The 18,578-nt window shown below is 41.1% G+C and overlaps 1 protein-coding gene across 1 annotated transcript; it reads left to right on the top strand.

Annotated features, from left to right (window-relative positions):
• Window positions 1-259: 259 nt before the first annotated feature.
• On the top strand, window positions 260-1,063 carry LOC136071423 (uncharacterized). The gene has a single exon (XM_065782717.1). It carries the CDS (start codon window positions 260-262, stop codon window positions 1,061-1,063), a length of 804 nt encoding a protein of 267 aa, XP_065638789.1.
• Window positions 1,064-18,578: the final 17,515 nt, after the last annotated feature.

The following is an 18,578-nucleotide window of genomic DNA, read 5'->3' as shown; positions in this document are numbered from 1 at the left end:
CTAGCAGAAATCTCGGACACCAATCAGTGAATCCTTTTCATACGAAGAGGATCACCGTCGCAAGAGGCAACTTCAAAGCCCATCACGTGGAGGAGTAGGAAACGATGCTATGAGCAAAGCCTTGAATCAAATCTCTAGGTCACCCTTCACGCACAGGATTGAAGGAGCGAGACTTCCTCGGCGTTTTAACCAGCCAACCTTTACCATTTATAATGGTAAAACGGACCCTGTGGAGCATGTGAGCCACTTTAATCAAAGGATGGCTATCTACTCCAGAGATGAAGCTCTGATGTGTAAAGTCTTGCCTTCCAGTCTTGGACCGGTTGCAATGAGGTGGTTTGACAGCCTGAAAGTAGATTCCATCAATTCTTACAAAGAGCTCACTCAAGCATTTGGTTCACATTTTGTCACATGCCGAAGAGTGGCCAGGTCCTTGTCTTCTCTGCTATCCTTGAGCATGCAGGAGGGTGAGACCCTGAAGGCGTATTCGGATAGGTATTGGGAGATGTTTAATGATATGGAGGGCAACTTTGATGCAATGGCCCTCGACATGTTCAAGCTCGGCCTCCTTACTGACCACGGTTTAAGGACATCCTTGTCTGGTAAACCCGTTACTAACATGCGTCAACTCATGGACCGTATTAAAAAATATAAAAGAGTTGAAGAAGATCAACAACAAGGGAAGGGTAAGGACAAGGTTATCCCCCAAGAGATGAGGGATTTCAGGTCGGACTGTTACAATAACAAGCCACGGAGAGATTTTGTTGGGCAGTCAGGATCAGCAAATGCTCAAGCAGTCAATACTGTGTTCAAGAAGCCAATCCACCAAGTTTTGGAAAAGATCAAGAATGTACCATTCTTTAAGTGGTTGAGTAAGATGGTGGGGAATCCTGAGAGGCGCAATCACAATCTCTATTGCCAATACCACCAAGACCATGGGCATACCACTGAAGATTGCAGAAGTCTGTGGGATCATTTGGACCAACTGGTTCGCGAAGGTAAATTGAGACACCTCTTGCATCACTCCAGTGGCCGAGGAGGTCAGATGAATTTCAAGCCCTAGAGGAATGATTCTTCGAAACCTTCATTAGGAACTATTAACGCCATTTTCGCAGCACCAGGAAGAACAGGGTCCTAGCCATTCAAGGTTATGTCAGTAGCTCAGTTACTGGCAAGGGACTTTGGCCGAGATCCGAGGAGAGCTAGACCGGTTATCCAACCGGTTTTAGGCTTTTCGGACGAAGATAAGATTGGAGTCACCCAACCTCATGATGACGCTCTAGTAGTCACCCTCAGAATTAGAGGATATGATGTGAAGAGGGTAATGGTGGACCAGAGTAGCGCGGTGGAGATAATGTACCCTGACCTCTACAGGGGGCTGAACCAAAAACCTAATGACTTAACACTATACAGTTCTCCCTTGGTTAGTTTCGAGGGAAGAATCGTCACCCCGAAGGGCCAAATATGGCTGCTTGTACAGACTGGCTCGGAAGTAGTGGAGGTGGACTTCATTGTTGTAAATGTGTATTCCCCTTATACGACAATTGTAGCCAGACCTTGGCAACATACGCTAGGGTCAGTTTCCTCTACTTTGCATCAAAAAGTTAAATATCCATCCGAAGGGCGAGTTTGTGAAATCTGTGGAGATCAATCCTCGGCCAGACAATGCTTGGTGGCTGCCATCCAGCACAATCCCGAAATTGAGTCCTCAGCCAGGCCGAGAGAGATTTATAGCATTTAAAAAGTTGGGTATCGCACGTCGATGATCTAGATGAAGGCGTTAGATGTGAGGATTTAATAAAAGTTCTAATTGGGGACAATCCCGAAAGGTTCTTTCAAGTCGGATCTCAGATGTCTCTACTAGAAAAGGAAGAGCTAATTGAGTTTCTTAAGAGAAATCTTGACGTATTTGCCGAGAATGATTACGAAGCCCCAAGAGTGGATCCGGAATTCATTTGCCACCATCTGAAAGTCAACCCACTGATTATCCCCAAGAAGCAGCCTCTTCGGCGCCCATCTAAAGAACATGTAGATGCAGTTAAAGAAGAAGTAATGAAGCTCAAACAGACTGGAGCTATTAAAGAAGTTTTTTACTCTGAATTGTTAGCAAATACTGTGGTGGTGAAGAAAAAGAGCGGGAAATGGCGAGTTTGTGTAGATTTCACCGACTTAAATAAGGCTTGTCTTAAGGACCCCTTCCCCATGCCAAAAATTGATCAGCTAGTGATGCCACTGTCGGCCATCCTCGGATGAGTTTCTTGGATGCTTTCTAAGGCTACCACCAAATACCGTTAGCCCCAGATGACCAGGAGAAGATCGCTTTTGTTACCCCTATTGATAATTACCGTTATAAAGTGATGCCATTCGGTCTGAAAAATGCAGGCTCTACTTACCAACGAATGATGACAAGGATGTTTGAGTCACAGCTGGGCAAAAGTATTGAGGTTTATATAGATGACATGGTGGTGAAAAGCAAATTCGTTTATGAGCATGTAAAGGACCTTGACAACACTTTTGAAATCCTAAGAAGGCACAAGCTACGTCTGAAAGCTTCTAAATGCTCATTCGGTGTAGGGTTAGGCAAGTTTTTGGGGTACATGGTGACACACAGGGTATTAGGACATATATGTTTTCATTTGTTAAGAACATATGTCACTTATTTATGTAAATTGGCTAATCTTTTGACAAAATGCACTCTACTTGTAATTGGGTAGTTCTAGGTATTTTTAATACTTCAAGAAACAAGGTTTCAAGATCAAGTGTTAAAGTCATCAAGTCTGTCCAAGAAAAAGCAAGCTGAAGTGCAATTTCATTAAAGCTCAACACCTTCTCGATAACTACCTCGACACCTGCTATCTGTCAAGATTTAAAATTTCAGATTTTCTGATCTAATTTTCTTGGGATTCGTGAATATGCTTTTGGGCATTCTTTTCTCCAAACCCTAAACATATAAAATGATTGTTTTAAGAGCTGTCAAGTGTGACACAAGTTGAAAAATCATTGAGCAATCTCTGTTCAAGCAAATTGTGATCAAAGACGAAGTTCTTGACCTAGTTCATCTTCTCTGAAGAAGTTGCTATGTATTTACACCATAAGGTTTTGTGACCAAGCATCTTCCTGATCTTCATCGTGTAGGATGAACTGAAGAACTTTGCAGCCAACCTCTCTTCTTTAAGTTGGTGTTTTAAAGTCGCGTACTGGGATCCGTGCATTGGTTAGTCACATACTTGGGAGCCGTGCATCAAAAGTGGGAACTGTCGCTATAGATTAAGTCTAATTGGGTATTAGGGTAAGGGTTGAACCGTAGGTTGGTAAGGTACTTGGGATTCCTTTACTTGTAACCGCTTGATTTGATAATAGTAGAGTTTCGGGAGTGGTGACCTAAAAATCACTCGGTGGGGTTTTTGGCTCGATGTTTTTTTCCATTCGTAAACAAATCACCGTGTCATTTAATTTCCGCTGCATATTTAGTTTTTGGTGATTTGTTTGTGGTTCCACGCCATTGCATGATAAATTTATTAATTAATAACTTGGCTAATTAATTAATTGGTTTAATCACAAGAGGTCATTCAGATTGTGGCCTATCAAGTGGTATCAGAGCAGGCACACTCTGATTAGGTTTAATTTTTGCTGTGTTGATCCATTGACCCATGCTTGTCATGAATAGAGGACAGTCATTAATTATACCTCCTTTATTTGATGACACTAACTATGCATACTGGAAAGTACGTATGAGAGCTTTCTTGCAGTCTTTAGATGAGAAGGTGTGGCAAGCTGTAGAGATTGGCTGGACCAAGCCAAAAGAAGAATCGGCCGATTGGGATGACGCAAAGATCAAGGCGGCTAACTTCAACAGCAGGGCGTTAAATGCCCTATTTAGTGCAGTCACCAATGAGGAGTTCAAGAAGATATCCTCAACTGAAACTGCTAAGGAGGGTTAGACCACCCTCCAGACAATCTATGAAGGAACAAAGGCTGTCAAAGATTCAAAGCTTTAAAGGCTCACTACAAGCTTTGAAGAAATTAAGATGGAGGAGGATGAGTCATTTGATGAGTTCTATGCCAAGTTAAAGGACATAGTGAACTTAGCCTTCAATCTTGGGGAAACCATCCCTGAACCCAAGGTTGTAAGGAAGGTGCTCAGATCTCTACCTGAGAGATTTCATGCCAAGATTACGGTAATAGAAGAATCAAAGGATATTGACAAAATTCCTTTGACTGAGCTGGTTGGAAACTTGCAGACCTACGAGCTAGGACTATCTAGGATTGACAAAACAAGTAAAGACAAGAGCATGGCCTTGAAGGCAAAGAGCAGTGATACAGATGAGTCTTTCGATGATGAAGATTCTAAGATGAAGTCCTACATTACAAGGCAGTTTAAGAAGTTTATGAAGAATGCCAATGGGAGGAACTTCGACAAGGACTGCAGACAATCCAGTTCTTCTCAGTTTAAGAGCCAAGACAAAGGGAAGAAGGACACTAAGGATGGCGGTCAGTACACTGTTCCAGCTGGACCAAAGTGCTTCGGATGTCATGGACTTGGTCACATAAAGCATGAATGCCCAACATATCTCAAGAGCATTGGGAAGAGTAAGGCACTTGCTGCAACCTTGAGTGACACTGAGCATGAAGATGATTCCGACAATGAGGATGACGGAATCTTAAATGCCTTCACTGCCATAGTCAATCCTACTGAAGGGATTGTTGAAGAAGTGGATGAAGAAGAAGAACTAGTGGAGTCTAAATTTGAGAAAATGGATGATCAAAATGATATCCATTCAGCCTATGAGAAGTTTTACAAGCTCTCTGAGAAGCATGAGAAATTATATAGGCTGGTCACTAAGAAGCTCAGTGATGTGGAACTTGATCGTAAAGAGTTGTCCACAAAGTTTGATGTGGCGAATCAAACTATTGGAGCACTGAGGTTTGAGAACAACTTTTTGGCTGAGAAGACCAAGAAGCTTGAAGCTGAGTTGTTTCAAGCTAGAGCTCAATTAGAGAGGACTTCAAGTGCAAAGCTTGATGAGATGCTAAGCAATCAGAAAACTACTTCGGATCGAACAGGCTTAGGGTATGGTCTTTCTTTCTCTAATACTGCTTCAACTAGTAATACGGTTTTTATTTCTCCTGCTAATAACACTGAAATTGAGAACACTGATGTTAAAACTGAATTAGCGAGTGAGAACTTAGACAAGGGTAAATTTATCTTAGGAGCACCCCCTAATCAAGATAAGAAAGATGCTAAAAACCCTAGGACTAAGAAGGCTAACTCTCAAAAGCCTAAACAAAAGAAGCAGCATCTCTATCATCATTGTGGAGCTGCCGGTCATACTCGGCCTAATTGCTATAAGTGGCTAGCTACTCAACAGAGCAATAGCATGATAGCATCTAGAAGCCAAAATCAGCTTCAATCCTCTCTTGCTCCTCTTGGAGATCTTCTGAAAGTTCATCATTTTCTTTTCCCTTCTTGCTTTTCTTGGTTGTTGCATTGCTTGTGTGTTTTGCATTTTTGTTGAGTCAGTCTAGTTTTATGCTTTATTTTGTTTAACATGTTTTTGTGTGTTTACTTTCAGTTTTGTTTTCTTTTGTTTTTAAAATAAAAATTAAAAAAAATTGAAAAATCAGAAAAATACAAAAACAATGTGTGTTCTGTGTACTTTGGTACTTGTGTACCTTGGATGGCCATTGAAACAAAGTTTCTAAACTTTGTATCTTTTGTAGCTTAGATGAGCATCTCTATGCACAACTAAGCAAGTGAGCTTTGTGGCTCTTGTTTGTGACGAGTAAGATTAAGTCATCTCTTAAACTTAACACTCGTATCACTCTTTTTGACGGGTAGGACTAGAAAATTCTAAGAGAAAAGCATAAATAACCATCTCACCACTGTTGCTCTCCAATCATAAATGACACCTGTATGCTTCGGCATAGTAAAAGTGCAGTGTCAAAGACATTCGTATGCTTCAGCATAGCAAAAGTGCGATGTCAAATGCTTAACATCTTGGGTATTTCTTTTCTCTCTCTTTATAGGCATGTATGGTATGCTAAAATAAAAGAAAATATGCAAAGAAAATAAAAAGCAAAAAAAGATTAAAAATGCTTTAAATATGGTTGCAAGCGTGTATTCTAGGAGATGTGGGAGTTATAGGATGTACCTCGAAGGTGATAGTCCCCATCAAACAGTTACGATTGTGTGTGAGTTAAAGTTATTTTTTCATATCTCAGATCGTCATAACATGTATACACATATGCAATTTTGCGATGTTTTTCACACACAACACACAATATTCTTTGCTACTTTTGATACATGTGCAGGTACAATGTGATTTGGCCATCACAAAGGTTTTACATGTGCTAATGTATGCTCACTAAACTGTCTTAACTTGTTTTTGAAAAATAAAATTGGTTAGACTTGTTTAGTGTGTGTGTGTGTGTTTTTGAGGATCCATGTGCTTAAATTTTTTTTGAGAGATGATTTTAAGAGCCTTATATATTAATTGGATCAATGGTTGAGGTGTATGTTGGATTGCATTCATGTCTATGTTTTTCTCTTCTCGAAAAGCTGCTTTTTCAACCTGTCTCGACACCTTCTCGACACCTCCTCGATACCTGGTTATCTGTCGAGCATCTCAAGTCTTTTTCTTATCGCAATCTCGATACCTCTTCAACGCTTGATGGATCGATCGAGAATGTTCTTGTTTCCTCGATACCTTCTCGATACCTGGTCGATCGATCGAGATTCTGTGCTTCGAAACTGTTCCTTATTCCTCGACACCTCTCGACACCTGAAGCTATCGAAGGCCAAATCCTCGACAGCTTTCTCGATACCTCTTGACACCTCAGTTGTCGAGATTTACTAAAGTGTCTATAAAAGGATTTTTTGCAATTTTTCACTCATTTCCTCGATCTCTCTTGATCTGTCCGAAGGCTTTTCATCTCCCAACCAATTTTCTCTCACTCAAATCTTCAAATCCTCTTCATTTTCGGTCTTCCCTTGGTTTCAATCACTTGGTAAGTTCATTTTTCCCTCCCTTTCTCATGCATTTCATGTTTTGAAACCTAGTTTTTGGGATTTTTGAAAATTTTTGGGATTTTTCAAAATTGATGAGTTTTTCTTGAAATTTTGGGTTGGGTTTTCATTTAAATGCTTTCAAAATGATATACATTTCATTCCATGTGCATTAGAATGATATTTACATGCATTTAGATGTGTGCTCTATGCTGTGTGTTTGTAGGATTGGATTGGGCTGAGCCCATGATGCCTTTTGCTTTGCATGTTACATACTCATGCATTCCCATGCATACGTTTTTTTTGTTCAACATATTTGATCTATTTGAACTGTGTTGGGACTTTTCTGATTGTCTCTTTCTCTATCTCTTTCTCATTCTTTTACGTTAGTAGTGTCTATGGCACCCAAACGTAAATCCATACCTGCTCGGAACCCTTTGCGTTCTGGAGCTTCCTCTTCTTTTGACTCTGCTCCTCTTAACCTTCGGTTTAATGATGGAGATGCCCACAAGGCATTTACGGAGGACTTTTCTCGATGAGGTGTTCATTCGGAACATCAAGTCATTCTGGCAGACTTCGCCGACACTGACCTTCCCTCTGTCATTCACAGTAGGGGATGGGAGTCACTGTGTGACGTCCCGGTTACTTGTCCTCTCGTGCTGATTTAGGAGTTTTACTCCAATATGCACGGGATAGATCGTTCAGTACCTCTCTTTTTCACTCGTATTTGAGGTATGTGCATCCCTGTCACACCGCAACTAGTTGCGGATGTGCTTAGGGTTCCTAGGATAGAGTTTTCTAACTATCCTTCTTGTGAGCGTCTGAGGACTATGTCCAAAGATGAGCTCATCTCTACCTTTTATCAGCGCCCTGCTGATTGGGGTGAGCATCAGTACACATCATGTAGGTCTTTTGCTAAAGGTCCTAGATTCCTAAACTTGGTGATGACGTTTGTACTCTATCCTCTCTCTCACTACAACTCTATCACAGAGCCTTGTGCTCGATTTTTGTTATCTCTTCTTGAACATCTTACTATAGATTTTTCTTCTCACTTTATTCTTTCTATCATAGGTGTTCATCTTGATTCGGCGTCCCGTGATAAGCTCATCTTTCCTTCCATTATCACGAGGATCTTACGCCATTTTTCTATTCCCTTTCCTGTGTCCGACCACTTCACACACATTTGTGTCATAGATGCCGCTACCATAAAACGTAGTGAGGCGCAGTTTAGGTCGTGACAGATGAATTCCACTCTTCCCTCCCGTTCAGCTCCATCCAGATCAGCTCCATCTACATCTGCTCCTTCTTCCTCTACGGGTGACATATCTCTAGGAGACATTATGGCGCAGCTACAACGCATGGACACTCGCCTTGATACACTCTCTGCTGATTTGTATCAAGTGAATGTTCGTGTTGGTCGTATTGCACAACGGCAGGCGACCATGGGTGGTTTTGCTCCAGAGGCTACTCCTTCACCACCTACTCTAGTAGCTTCAGATTCTGAGTATGATGATGATGATGATGATGATGATGATGATGGAGATGCTAGCTCTACTGATGAGATGTCTACATGACACTCTACCCTTTGTCACTCGTGACAAAAAGGGGGGAGTAGTTTTGGGTTATGAGAGTAGTCATCTTAGGGGAAGAGTTAGTATAAGACATTCTTGATAAGGGGAGTGTTGATAGTTTGAGGGATGTAGTGAGGTTTTGATGTATCTTTTCTTTTCTATTCTTTATAGATACATTGATCTTGTATATGAGGTCCTTTGACCATTTTTACATACATTGTACTTATACTTCTTTATATATGTGGATGTATGTTTCTTTCACCTCTCTCTTCATGTGTTGTTTCTTCTCTATCTTTATACATATGTTCATTATATTTGTATGCAATCTATTATTTTTGTTTCACATAAAATGCCTTGATGAGTTTTGTTTAAAGTGTTTCAGAAATACAGGTTGTCAAAGTTTACTTGCCATAAACTCTCTTCTTCCAAAATTTTTTAAGAGTTTGTGTTAGGATAGATTTTATTGTATTCAACAAGTGAATATGAGTTTAGTGATTTGTGACGTCTCTCATATGTTCATTTGTCTGTTGTGGTTTTGTCACGGATTGCCAAAGAGGGAGATTGTTAGGACATATATGTTTTCACTTGTTAAGAACATATGTTACTTATTTATGTAAATTGGCTAATCCTTTAACAAAATGCACTCTACTTGTAATTGGGTAGTTCTAGGTGTTTTTAATACTTCAAGAAACAAGGTTTCAAGATCAAGTGTTGAAGTCACCAAGTCTGTCCAAGAAAAAGCAAGCTGAAGTGCAATTTCATTAAAGCTCGACACCTTCTTGATAGCTACCTCGACACTTGCTATCTGTTGAGATTTAAAATTTCAAATTTTCTGATCTGATTTTCTTAGGATCCGTGAATATGCTTTTAGGCCTTCTTTTCTCCAAACCCTAAACATATAAAATGATTGTTTTAAGAGCCGTCAAGTGTGACACAAGTTGAAAAATCATTGAGCAATCTCTGTTCAAGCAAATTGTGATCAAAGATGAAGTTCTTGACCTAGTTCATCTTCTCTAAAGAAGTTGCTGTGTATTTGCACCATAGGGCTTTATGACCAAGCATCTTCCTGATCTTCATTGTGTAGGATGAACTAAAGAACTTTATAGCCAACCTCTCTTCCTTAAGTTGGTGTTTTGAAGTCGCGTACTGGGATCTGCGCATTGGTTAGTCAAGTACTTGGGAGCCGTGCATCAAAGGTGGGAACTGTCGCTACAGATGAAGTCTAATTGGGTATTGGGGTAAGGGTTCAACTGTAGGTTGGTACGGTACTTGGGATTCCTTTACTTGTAACCGCTTGATTTGATAATAGTGGAGTTTCGGGAGTGGTGACCTGAAAATCACCCGGTGGGGTTTTTGCCGCGAGGTTTTTTCCCATTCGTAAACAAATCACCGTGTCATTTAATTTCCGCTGCATATTTAGTTTTTGGTGATTTGTTTGTGCTTCCACGCAATTGCATGATAAATTGATTAATTAATAACATGGCTAATTAATTAATTGGTTTAATCACAAAGGGTCATTCAGATTGTGGCCTATCACAAGAGAATTGAGGTTAACCTCGACCAGATAAAAGCTATCCAAAATCTACAGTCTCCTCGGAATTCGAAAGAGGTTCAGAAATTGACAAGAATGACCGCTGCACTGAACCGATTCATCTCTCGGTCGGTAGATAGGTGTAAACCTTTCTTCTCACTGATCAACAAGTGGAAAAGATTTGAATGGACTAAAGAATGTGCTTCGGCCTTTCCACAACTCAAAGACTATTTGGCTCGGCCACCAATTATGTCTAGTCCTGAACCAGATGAGGTCCTGTTTGCCTATATTGCTATGATTCCCTATGCCATAAGTCTAGTACTGATACGAGTGGAACAAGGCATGCAAAGGCCAGTTTACTATGTGAGTAAATCTTTACATGAGGCTGAGATTAGGTACTTGCTGCTAGAGAAAGCTATCTTGGCAGTAGTACTCGGAACACGAAAATTGCCTCATTACTTCCAAGCACATACGGTCGTCATGCATACACAACTCCCGCTTAAATCCATACTTCGAAGTGCCGACTACACAGGAAGAATAGCCAAGTGGGGCACTATCCTAGGGGTTTTTGATATCAAATACATGCCTCACACTTCAGTCAAGGGGCAGATCCTTGCAGATCTGGTGGCCGAGTTCACAGAACCTAGTTTAGAAGAAGTAACAGCAGAGAAGGACATGGATGAAAAATCGGTTGGCATGATTTCTCAACAAGGCCCCTCCTATTGGGAAGTGTATGTGGACGGCACAGCAAACCAGAAAGGTTCTGGAGTGGGGCTAGTGCTGATATCCCTCGAGAGAATCTTCATTGAAAAATCGTTAAAGTTGGATTTCTTGACAACAAATAATGAGGTGGAGTACGAAGCTCTATTGATGGGAATGTCTATGGTACAAAGAATGGGAGGAAAGGCAGTGGAATTGTTTTCGGACTCAAGGTTAGTTGTGGGTCAAGTATAAGGTGAGTTTGAGGCGAAGGATGAGAGAATGCAGGGATACTTGAGCCGAGTTAAATGTTTGCAATCGGAGTTCAAATTTTTCAATTTGCTGCACATCCCTTGAAGTGGTAACGCACATGCTGACTCTCTTGCCACACTCGCTACCTCTTCGGCGCAAAATTTGCCGAGAGTTACCCTCGTCGAAGACTTGCATGGGCCTACCGAGGCAAGAAGAGATGTAATCCAAGTTCACCAAATCAGAATCGGGCTCTGCTGGATGGATCCGATAGTTAAATTCTTGAAAGAAGATATTCTGCCTAAAGAGAAGGGGGAAGCTGACAAAATTTAGAGGACGGCGACCAGATTCTGGCTATCCGAGGACCAGAAATTATACAAATGCTCCTATTTAGGACCGTACCTGTTATGCATGCATCTTGAAGTGGCTGAGTTACTACTAGAGGAATTGCATGAAGGAATCTGTGGGAGTCACACTGGAGATAGGTCTTTAACTCACCGAGCTGTTACTCAAGGTTATTGGTGGCCGAACATGCAAAAAGAAGCCCATGAGTATGTTAAGAAGTGCGATCAATGTTAATGATTTGCGTCGAACATACACCAACCAGGTGGAGTCCTCAACCTACTATCTAGTCCATGGCCGTTTGCTCAATGGGGTTTAGATATAGTGGGTCTATTCCCAAAAGCTGCCAGAAATAGGAAGTACCTTCTGGTCGGCACAGACTATTTCACTAAATGGGTTGAAGCTGAACCTCTAGCCAACATCCGAGACGTAGATGTATAGAAATTTGTATGGAAGAATATTATTACTCGTTTCGGAGTTCCTCATACTCTCATCTCGGACAATGGCCTACAGTTCGACAGCAAAGCATTCTGGAATTATTGTAGTGAACTGGGAATCACAAACAGATACTCCACCCTTGCCTATCCCCAGGGGAATGGACAAGTGGAAGCAGTTAACAAAGTCATAGTTAATAGATTAAAGAAGAGATTAGACGATGTGAAGGGCAAGTGGGTGGAAGAATTGCCACACGTACTTTAGGCTTACAGAACTACGCCTCGCAGATCTACTGGAGATACCTCCTTCTCGATGACTTATAGGGCTGAAACTGTCATTCCTCTGGAGACTGGATTCCCAACTCTGAAAATCAGCTCGTTCAGTCTGACTGGTAATAATAAGCTGCTAGAAAGGAGTTTGGATTTGATTGAGGAAAGGAGAGAAAATGCAATAGTTCGATTAACACATTACCAACAAAAGCTCAGGCAAGGCTACGATGCCAACGTAAAGCTAAGGCCTCTAGAACCTGGTGATTTGATACTTAGGAAAGTTGTGGACACTGCAAAAAATCCAGCTTGGGGGAAGTTAGGACCCAATTGGGAAGGGCCATATCGTATCACTTCAGGGGCTGACATTAGGGCATATTTTCTAGAAGACCTAGATAATTATGTGATACCGCACCCTTGGAATGTAAATAACCTCAAAAGGTACTATTATTAATCGAATCTTCTCTTTAATCACCATAACAATTCGTCATCCTTAACCTTTCTATAAGTGTTTAAACTTAAATCCAATCATGTCTGTAGTCCTCGGACCAGATGATTTGGGTTAGTTAACACTCCTTAACAGTTTTATAAGTGTTTAAATTTAAATCCAATCATGCCTGTAGTCCTCAGACCAGATGATTTGGGTTAGTTAACACTCCTTAATGGTTCTATAAGTGTTTAAACTTAAATCCAGTCATGCCTGTAGTCCTCAGACCAGATAATTTGGGTTAGTTAACACTCCTTCATTATTTTCTTGGTGTTTAAACTTAAATCCAATCATGCCTGTAGTCCTCGGACCAGATGATTTGGGTTAGTTAACACTCCTTAATGGTTCTATAAGTGTTTAAACTTAAATCCAGTCATGTCTGTAGTCTTCGGACCAGATGATTTGGGTTAGTTAACACTCCTTCACGGTTCTCTAAGTGTTTAAACTTAAATCCAGTCATGCCTGTAGTCCTCGGACCAGATGATTTGGGTTAGTTAACACTTCTTAACGGTTCTATAAGTGTTTAAACTTAAATTCAGTCATGCCTGTAGTCCTTGGACCAAATGATTTGGGTTAGTTAACACTCTTTCACGGTTTTATAAGTGTTTAAACTTAAATCCATCATGCCTGTAGTCCTCGGACTAGATGATTTGAGTTAGTTAACACTCCTTAACAGTTTTATAAGTGTTTAAACTTAAATCCAGTCATGCATGTAGTCCTCGGACTAGATGATTTGGGTTAGTTAACACTCCTTAACGGTTCTATAAGTGTTTAAACTTAAATCTAGTCATGCCTGTAGTCCTCGGACCAGATGATTTGGGTTAGTTAACACTCCTTCACGGTTCTCTAAGTGTTTAAATTTAAATCCAATCATGCCTGTAATCCTCAGACCAGATGATTTGGGTTAGTTAACACTCCTTAACGTTTCTATAAGTGTTTAAACTTAAATCCAGTCATGCCTGTAGTCCTCGGACTAGATGATTTGGGTTAGTTAACATTCCTTCACGGTTCTTTAAGTGTTTAAACTTAAATCCAATCTTGCCTGTAGTCCTCGGACCAGATGATTTGGGTTAGTTAACACTCCTTAACGGTTCTATAAGTGTTTAAACTTAAATCCAGTCATGCCTGTAGTTTTCTGACCAGATGATTTGGGTTAGTTAAAACTCCTTAACGGTTCTATAAGTGTTTGAACTTAAATCCAGTCATGCCTGTAGTCCTCGGACCAGATGATTTAGGTTAGTTAACACTCTTTCACGGTTCTTTAAGTGTTTAAACTTAAATCTAATCATGCCTGTAGTCCTTGGACCAGATGGTTTGAGTTAGTTAACACTCCTTAACGGTTCTCTAAGTGTTTAAATTTAAATCCAATCATGCCTATAGTCCTCGGACCAGATGATTTGGGTTAATTAACACTCCTTTGCATGCCTGTAGTCCTCGGACCAGATAATATAGGTTAGTCAACACCTCCGTACAGTTATTGTTATTGAAGTTTAACTTTGGATTGAGTCATGCCTGAAATTCTCGAATGTATTTAAATTAACTCTAACTTATGATAACATTCTCTCTGCATGTTTGAAAAGACCTGTGAAGCTTTTATATCACTCGTTGCATTCATTACTTAGTAGTAATTCTTATACAAACTGCTCTTTTCAGTACCAATTTTGGTTATGTACATTGTTAGTATGATATGGTGGTTATGTTTACCTACATTACCATAATTACAAAGTACAGTTATTTACAGCAAAAGTAAGTCATAAGATATGCAACGAAGGCACCAGAACTAAAAGGAAAACTGTTTCATTGATCAAAAGAAAATATTTTACAATCCCTTACATAAAAGAAAAACAAATACAAGTACAAAACAAAAAAACACCTAAGTATCTAAGTCTTTGCTTGAGGGACCAAGGGGTCGGCAGCCTGACTGGACTGAGTTACAGCAGCTTCTAGGGCTTAGTCCTTAGGTGCTGGAGGGGTTTTCTTCTTTCCCAAGCCCTCACCCTTATCCTTAGGTGCCTCAGCTGGCTTGCTCTGATCACCAGGCTGACCAGACTCCTTGGAGGCTTTGAGGGTGATTGGAGGAACTTGGCTGACCAAGGGTTGCTCCGAGGCCTTCTGGAGTTATGTTGGAGGAGGGGGATCAGACCCTGGGAGCTCTCGGATATCAGGGTTGTAATATATACTCCCAGGCAGTCTCAGTTTTGAGTCCGCGGGGACCCCAGCAGCATTCAGTGCCTTGCCCCACGTTATATCGCAGTAGTCTCGGCTGACCGAGGCAAACTGCTCAGTAAGGCCTTTTTCGGTCTCCTCCACCCCTAGCTGATATGCTGCTTTTCTTTCAGCCTCGGTCACCTCCTTAGCCAGCTGAGCATTCTTTTGAGCCAGCTTGGCAGTCTCCCTGGCCTTTTGAAGTTTGGTGCGAAGTTCCTTCACAAGCGCTTTCTCAGTTGCCAAATTGGTCTCAGTCTCATTTAGCAGCTTGCGTTGGGCTTCGGCCTGGTTCTCAACATTCTGCAGGCCCGCATTGAGACTATTCCTTTCATTAGTTACCTTTTTAAGCTGCTCAGAGAGTTGAAAAAAGTCTTTCTTTAGGCTATACAAAGACTTCTCTACCTCGGACCTAGAGTGGGCCTCCGCTAGGGCTTCGATATAGGTTTTCTTGTTCCACTCTTCAGCCACAAAGACTTGCTAAGTAATCTGTACAGTAAAGTGAAAGAGTTAGCACGAAACAAACAAAAATTAACATACCAAACTGAAGAGCTGGAATAACTCACTTACCATGGCCAAGTCCTTTTTCAAGGACATGAAGAGTTCATACTGGCTTAAGCGCCTGTATGAATCCATGTCTCGAGAAAGGATCAATGGTTGCTCCAAGGCGTCAGCAACTATTCCTGCTCTTCCCCCATCATAGTTTCTGAGGGAAGTATCCTACGGAATAAGAGCACCGTCCAGTTCCAACTTCGGAGACCATGTGCATGGCCTTCGGTGCACATCAGCAACATGAGGGTCATCTCGGCTCTCGATAGATGAGACCCTCTTGCTCCGGTGGTCTTTCGCCACCTTCTATTGCTTGGTTGCTTTTGGTGGCACCACCACCTCCCTCTCCTCAGTTTCAAGGAGGGACCTCTCCTTCTTCAGATCCGGCAAGGGCTTTTAGCCGAGATCAGGAACCTGAGGTGGCGGTGGAGGCAAACTCACCACGGGTTGGGAAGTCCCAGTCCCTTTTGGCTCAGCCTTCTTGCCTCTGTTCTTCATCAAAGCCTTTAAGTCTGACATGTCTTCCTCTTCTGAAGAGTCTTCTGGAAGGGCAGTTATTAGAATGGAAGGATGGACACTGGACTACCTATCAATTTCCTCCTCGGAGTCTGAGGATGGTATCACTTAAACCCCTCCTGAAGCTTCTCCTTCGAATTTGAATTTGTCTATTTGTTCCTCTAGTGAAGAGGACGAGGAGCCAACCCTCTCGCCTACAACCACCGGTTCAATGGAGACTTGCTGAACTGGCTGAACAAGTAATGGCACACCCTGTGGATTTGGGTGTGGTACGGGTTTAAGGTCGTATGGCGCTAAGAAGCCATGCCGAGCGACATCTATTCGCCAGAGCTGATAATCACCTTGTGTAATGGCGTTGCCGACCGGCTGAATATCGGTTGATTTTGGCATATAGCCGAGGATGAGAGGAACGGACCGAAGCTGTCCGTCTTCACTCATAAAGATCTCCGAGCGTAATAAATAATTAAGCGCAGCTGTGTTAGTGAGGCTAAGCCGGGGAGAAGTGTGATCCTTATCTGTTAACACCAAAAAAAAAAAAAAAAAAAAAAAAAAAACTTAGTCAGAAAACTGGAAAATAATGACATAAAGGAGAAGACAAATTATGAAGAGTGAAGATCCTAAATCTACTGTTAGAGATCCTAAGTCTAGGAAGTCACACCTGGCTCTCCTGGCTGGGTTGAACAGTGAAGACCGTCATGTCACGCGCCTGAGACGATCAAATAGTCATCTTTCATCCCTTTATTTGACTTGGGAAGGCAGGAAAGAAGTATAACGGTGTCAGACCGAGATTTAAGGTAATATCTTGCTCCCTTCTAGCTATGACACTCGTACATATATACCAAGTCACGCCAGGTCAGTCCTAATCCTAGATGAAGGTTCAGGGCATCAATGGCTCATAGGATCCTAAAGGTATTGGGCGCGCACTGCTCGGGAGAAAGTCTATGATTGCGAAGGTAGTTCATGGTGATAGAACCCATTGAAAGAGTCATTCCCCTTTGATGAAGGCTATCATGGGGATTATGACTTCCCTTTCTCTTCAGTCAGTTAATATTCGTTCCGGAGGAGGATACCTTAGATTTACCCCTTGCGATATACCATGGGTCTGCTTAAATTCTTCTATTAAGGCAGGACTATCGACGAGGTATTGAAATCTACCCATTTTTAAGAAAGACTCGAAGTAATAACCGGGAGATAAGGGTTTAAAGGCTGAGAACCCTGGCCAAGAAGAGAATGATGAATTTAAGGATGTCGAAACTTACACAGACGAAACTGGAGAATGATCTTTGAATTCGCAGAAGAACTTTTTGCAGACTCTGGGAAGTAATAAGATAGGTGATTGGAGGAGATTGAAGAATTTGAGTGCGTGAGTTCTCTGGATAGTCTGAGGATTTGTAAGGTAAAGAAGAAATAACCTCCTCTGAGGGCTTATATACGGGGACAGATGAAAGGGTGTAATTCATCCTGCCCAAATCCCGAAGAAGAATCATGTCCGTTAGATCAATGGCCCACCGTTGGATGCAAAAGACAAAACGTCGCTTGGAGTAATTAATACAACGCTTTGAGAATACGAAAACAACAGCGGTAATGATGAAGCGCTTGCATCTATGCCTACACACGTGCAAGCTTAGATATTTATGTGTTTTTTCAAGCTTTTTATTGCGTGACAGGTCAAAATTCTATTTTTTCTCCTCGAATGCGAGAGAAAAATTAAAATTTTGAGGGGCTATTGTGGGGGGGGAAAGCACAACCTTACGTAGTGGGCCTAGGGCCTTATTTGAGGATTACTGTGCGTCCGAAGAGAAGGAACCAGTTAAGATGAATTCCATCTAGAAGAAGGATACCTGGAAACGAAGGAGGAGTACAATCCGAAGAGGTCACTAGCGGTTTGAAGAGGTCTTACTCCTCGGATACGAATAGTCTTGATTAATCAAACGTGTGGAAGGTCTGAATGATCTTCCTATCAACCCCAATGATAAAGATAAGCTCTGAGTATGTCTGGAGACGATAAGAACGAAGAAATATCTAAAGGAAAAACTATTACTACCGTATTAAATATACTGTAGCAACTTTTCTGGCCGCATTTATGTGGAGAAGACCCTTGAACAGTGTAACCTCAACTACCGCCACTCACAAAAAGCTAAAGAAGATACATGACATGACATACACTCAAGTAGGTACCCAGATGAAGAATAAGTGAACGATGGGGATGATGGGGAAGGATGTTATATAAAAAAGAAGGGCTCCTGATAAAAGGGGGAGGAAAATAGACGATAGAGAAGAAAGAAAGGCTTTACTGTAGCTTTAAGAACTGTAATTATTATTCAATTTATTATAAGCCTCTTCGGACTTCAACTTATTTCATTTTCACGTGTATCTTTATGCTGGTTTATACTTGGATGTTGTAATCAACCGTTGTAAATTCCATAATTAACCTAGCTCTATCATCCACGCTTTACAAATTTATTGTTTTGGGCTTGGGCCACAAATCCTAACCCTACAGTACTCATTTATTTTTTATAGGACTCTTTTGTCATTTGCTTTACAAAATTCCAATAAGTTTCCATTCAACCAAAATGAAGATGTGTAATTAAGAGTGATTATGGGATTCACCTAATTTTTTTTGGATAAAATATCGGTCATGTTTTTAATTTTGTATTCAAGTTTTTATAACTTTATTTTAATTCTTATATTTTTAAACTCGTTGACATTTTGATCCTCAATG

Source organism: Quercus suber, unplaced genomic scaffold (assembly GCF_002906115.3).
Source record: "Quercus suber isolate HL8 unplaced genomic scaffold, Cork oak 2.0 scaffold_311, whole genome shotgun sequence".
Taxonomy (NCBI): domain Eukaryota; kingdom Viridiplantae; phylum Streptophyta; class Magnoliopsida; order Fagales; family Fagaceae; genus Quercus; species Quercus suber.
Note: the sequence above shows the minus strand (reverse complement) of the source record. Positions and strands in the feature narration are given on the sequence as shown.

What these genes read in the sequence shown, in the direction of transcription:
- LOC136071423 (XM_065782717.1), top strand. Translation starts at nt 260, where the DNA reads ATGGCTATCTACTCCAGAGATGAAGCTCTGATGTGTAAAGTCTTGCCT.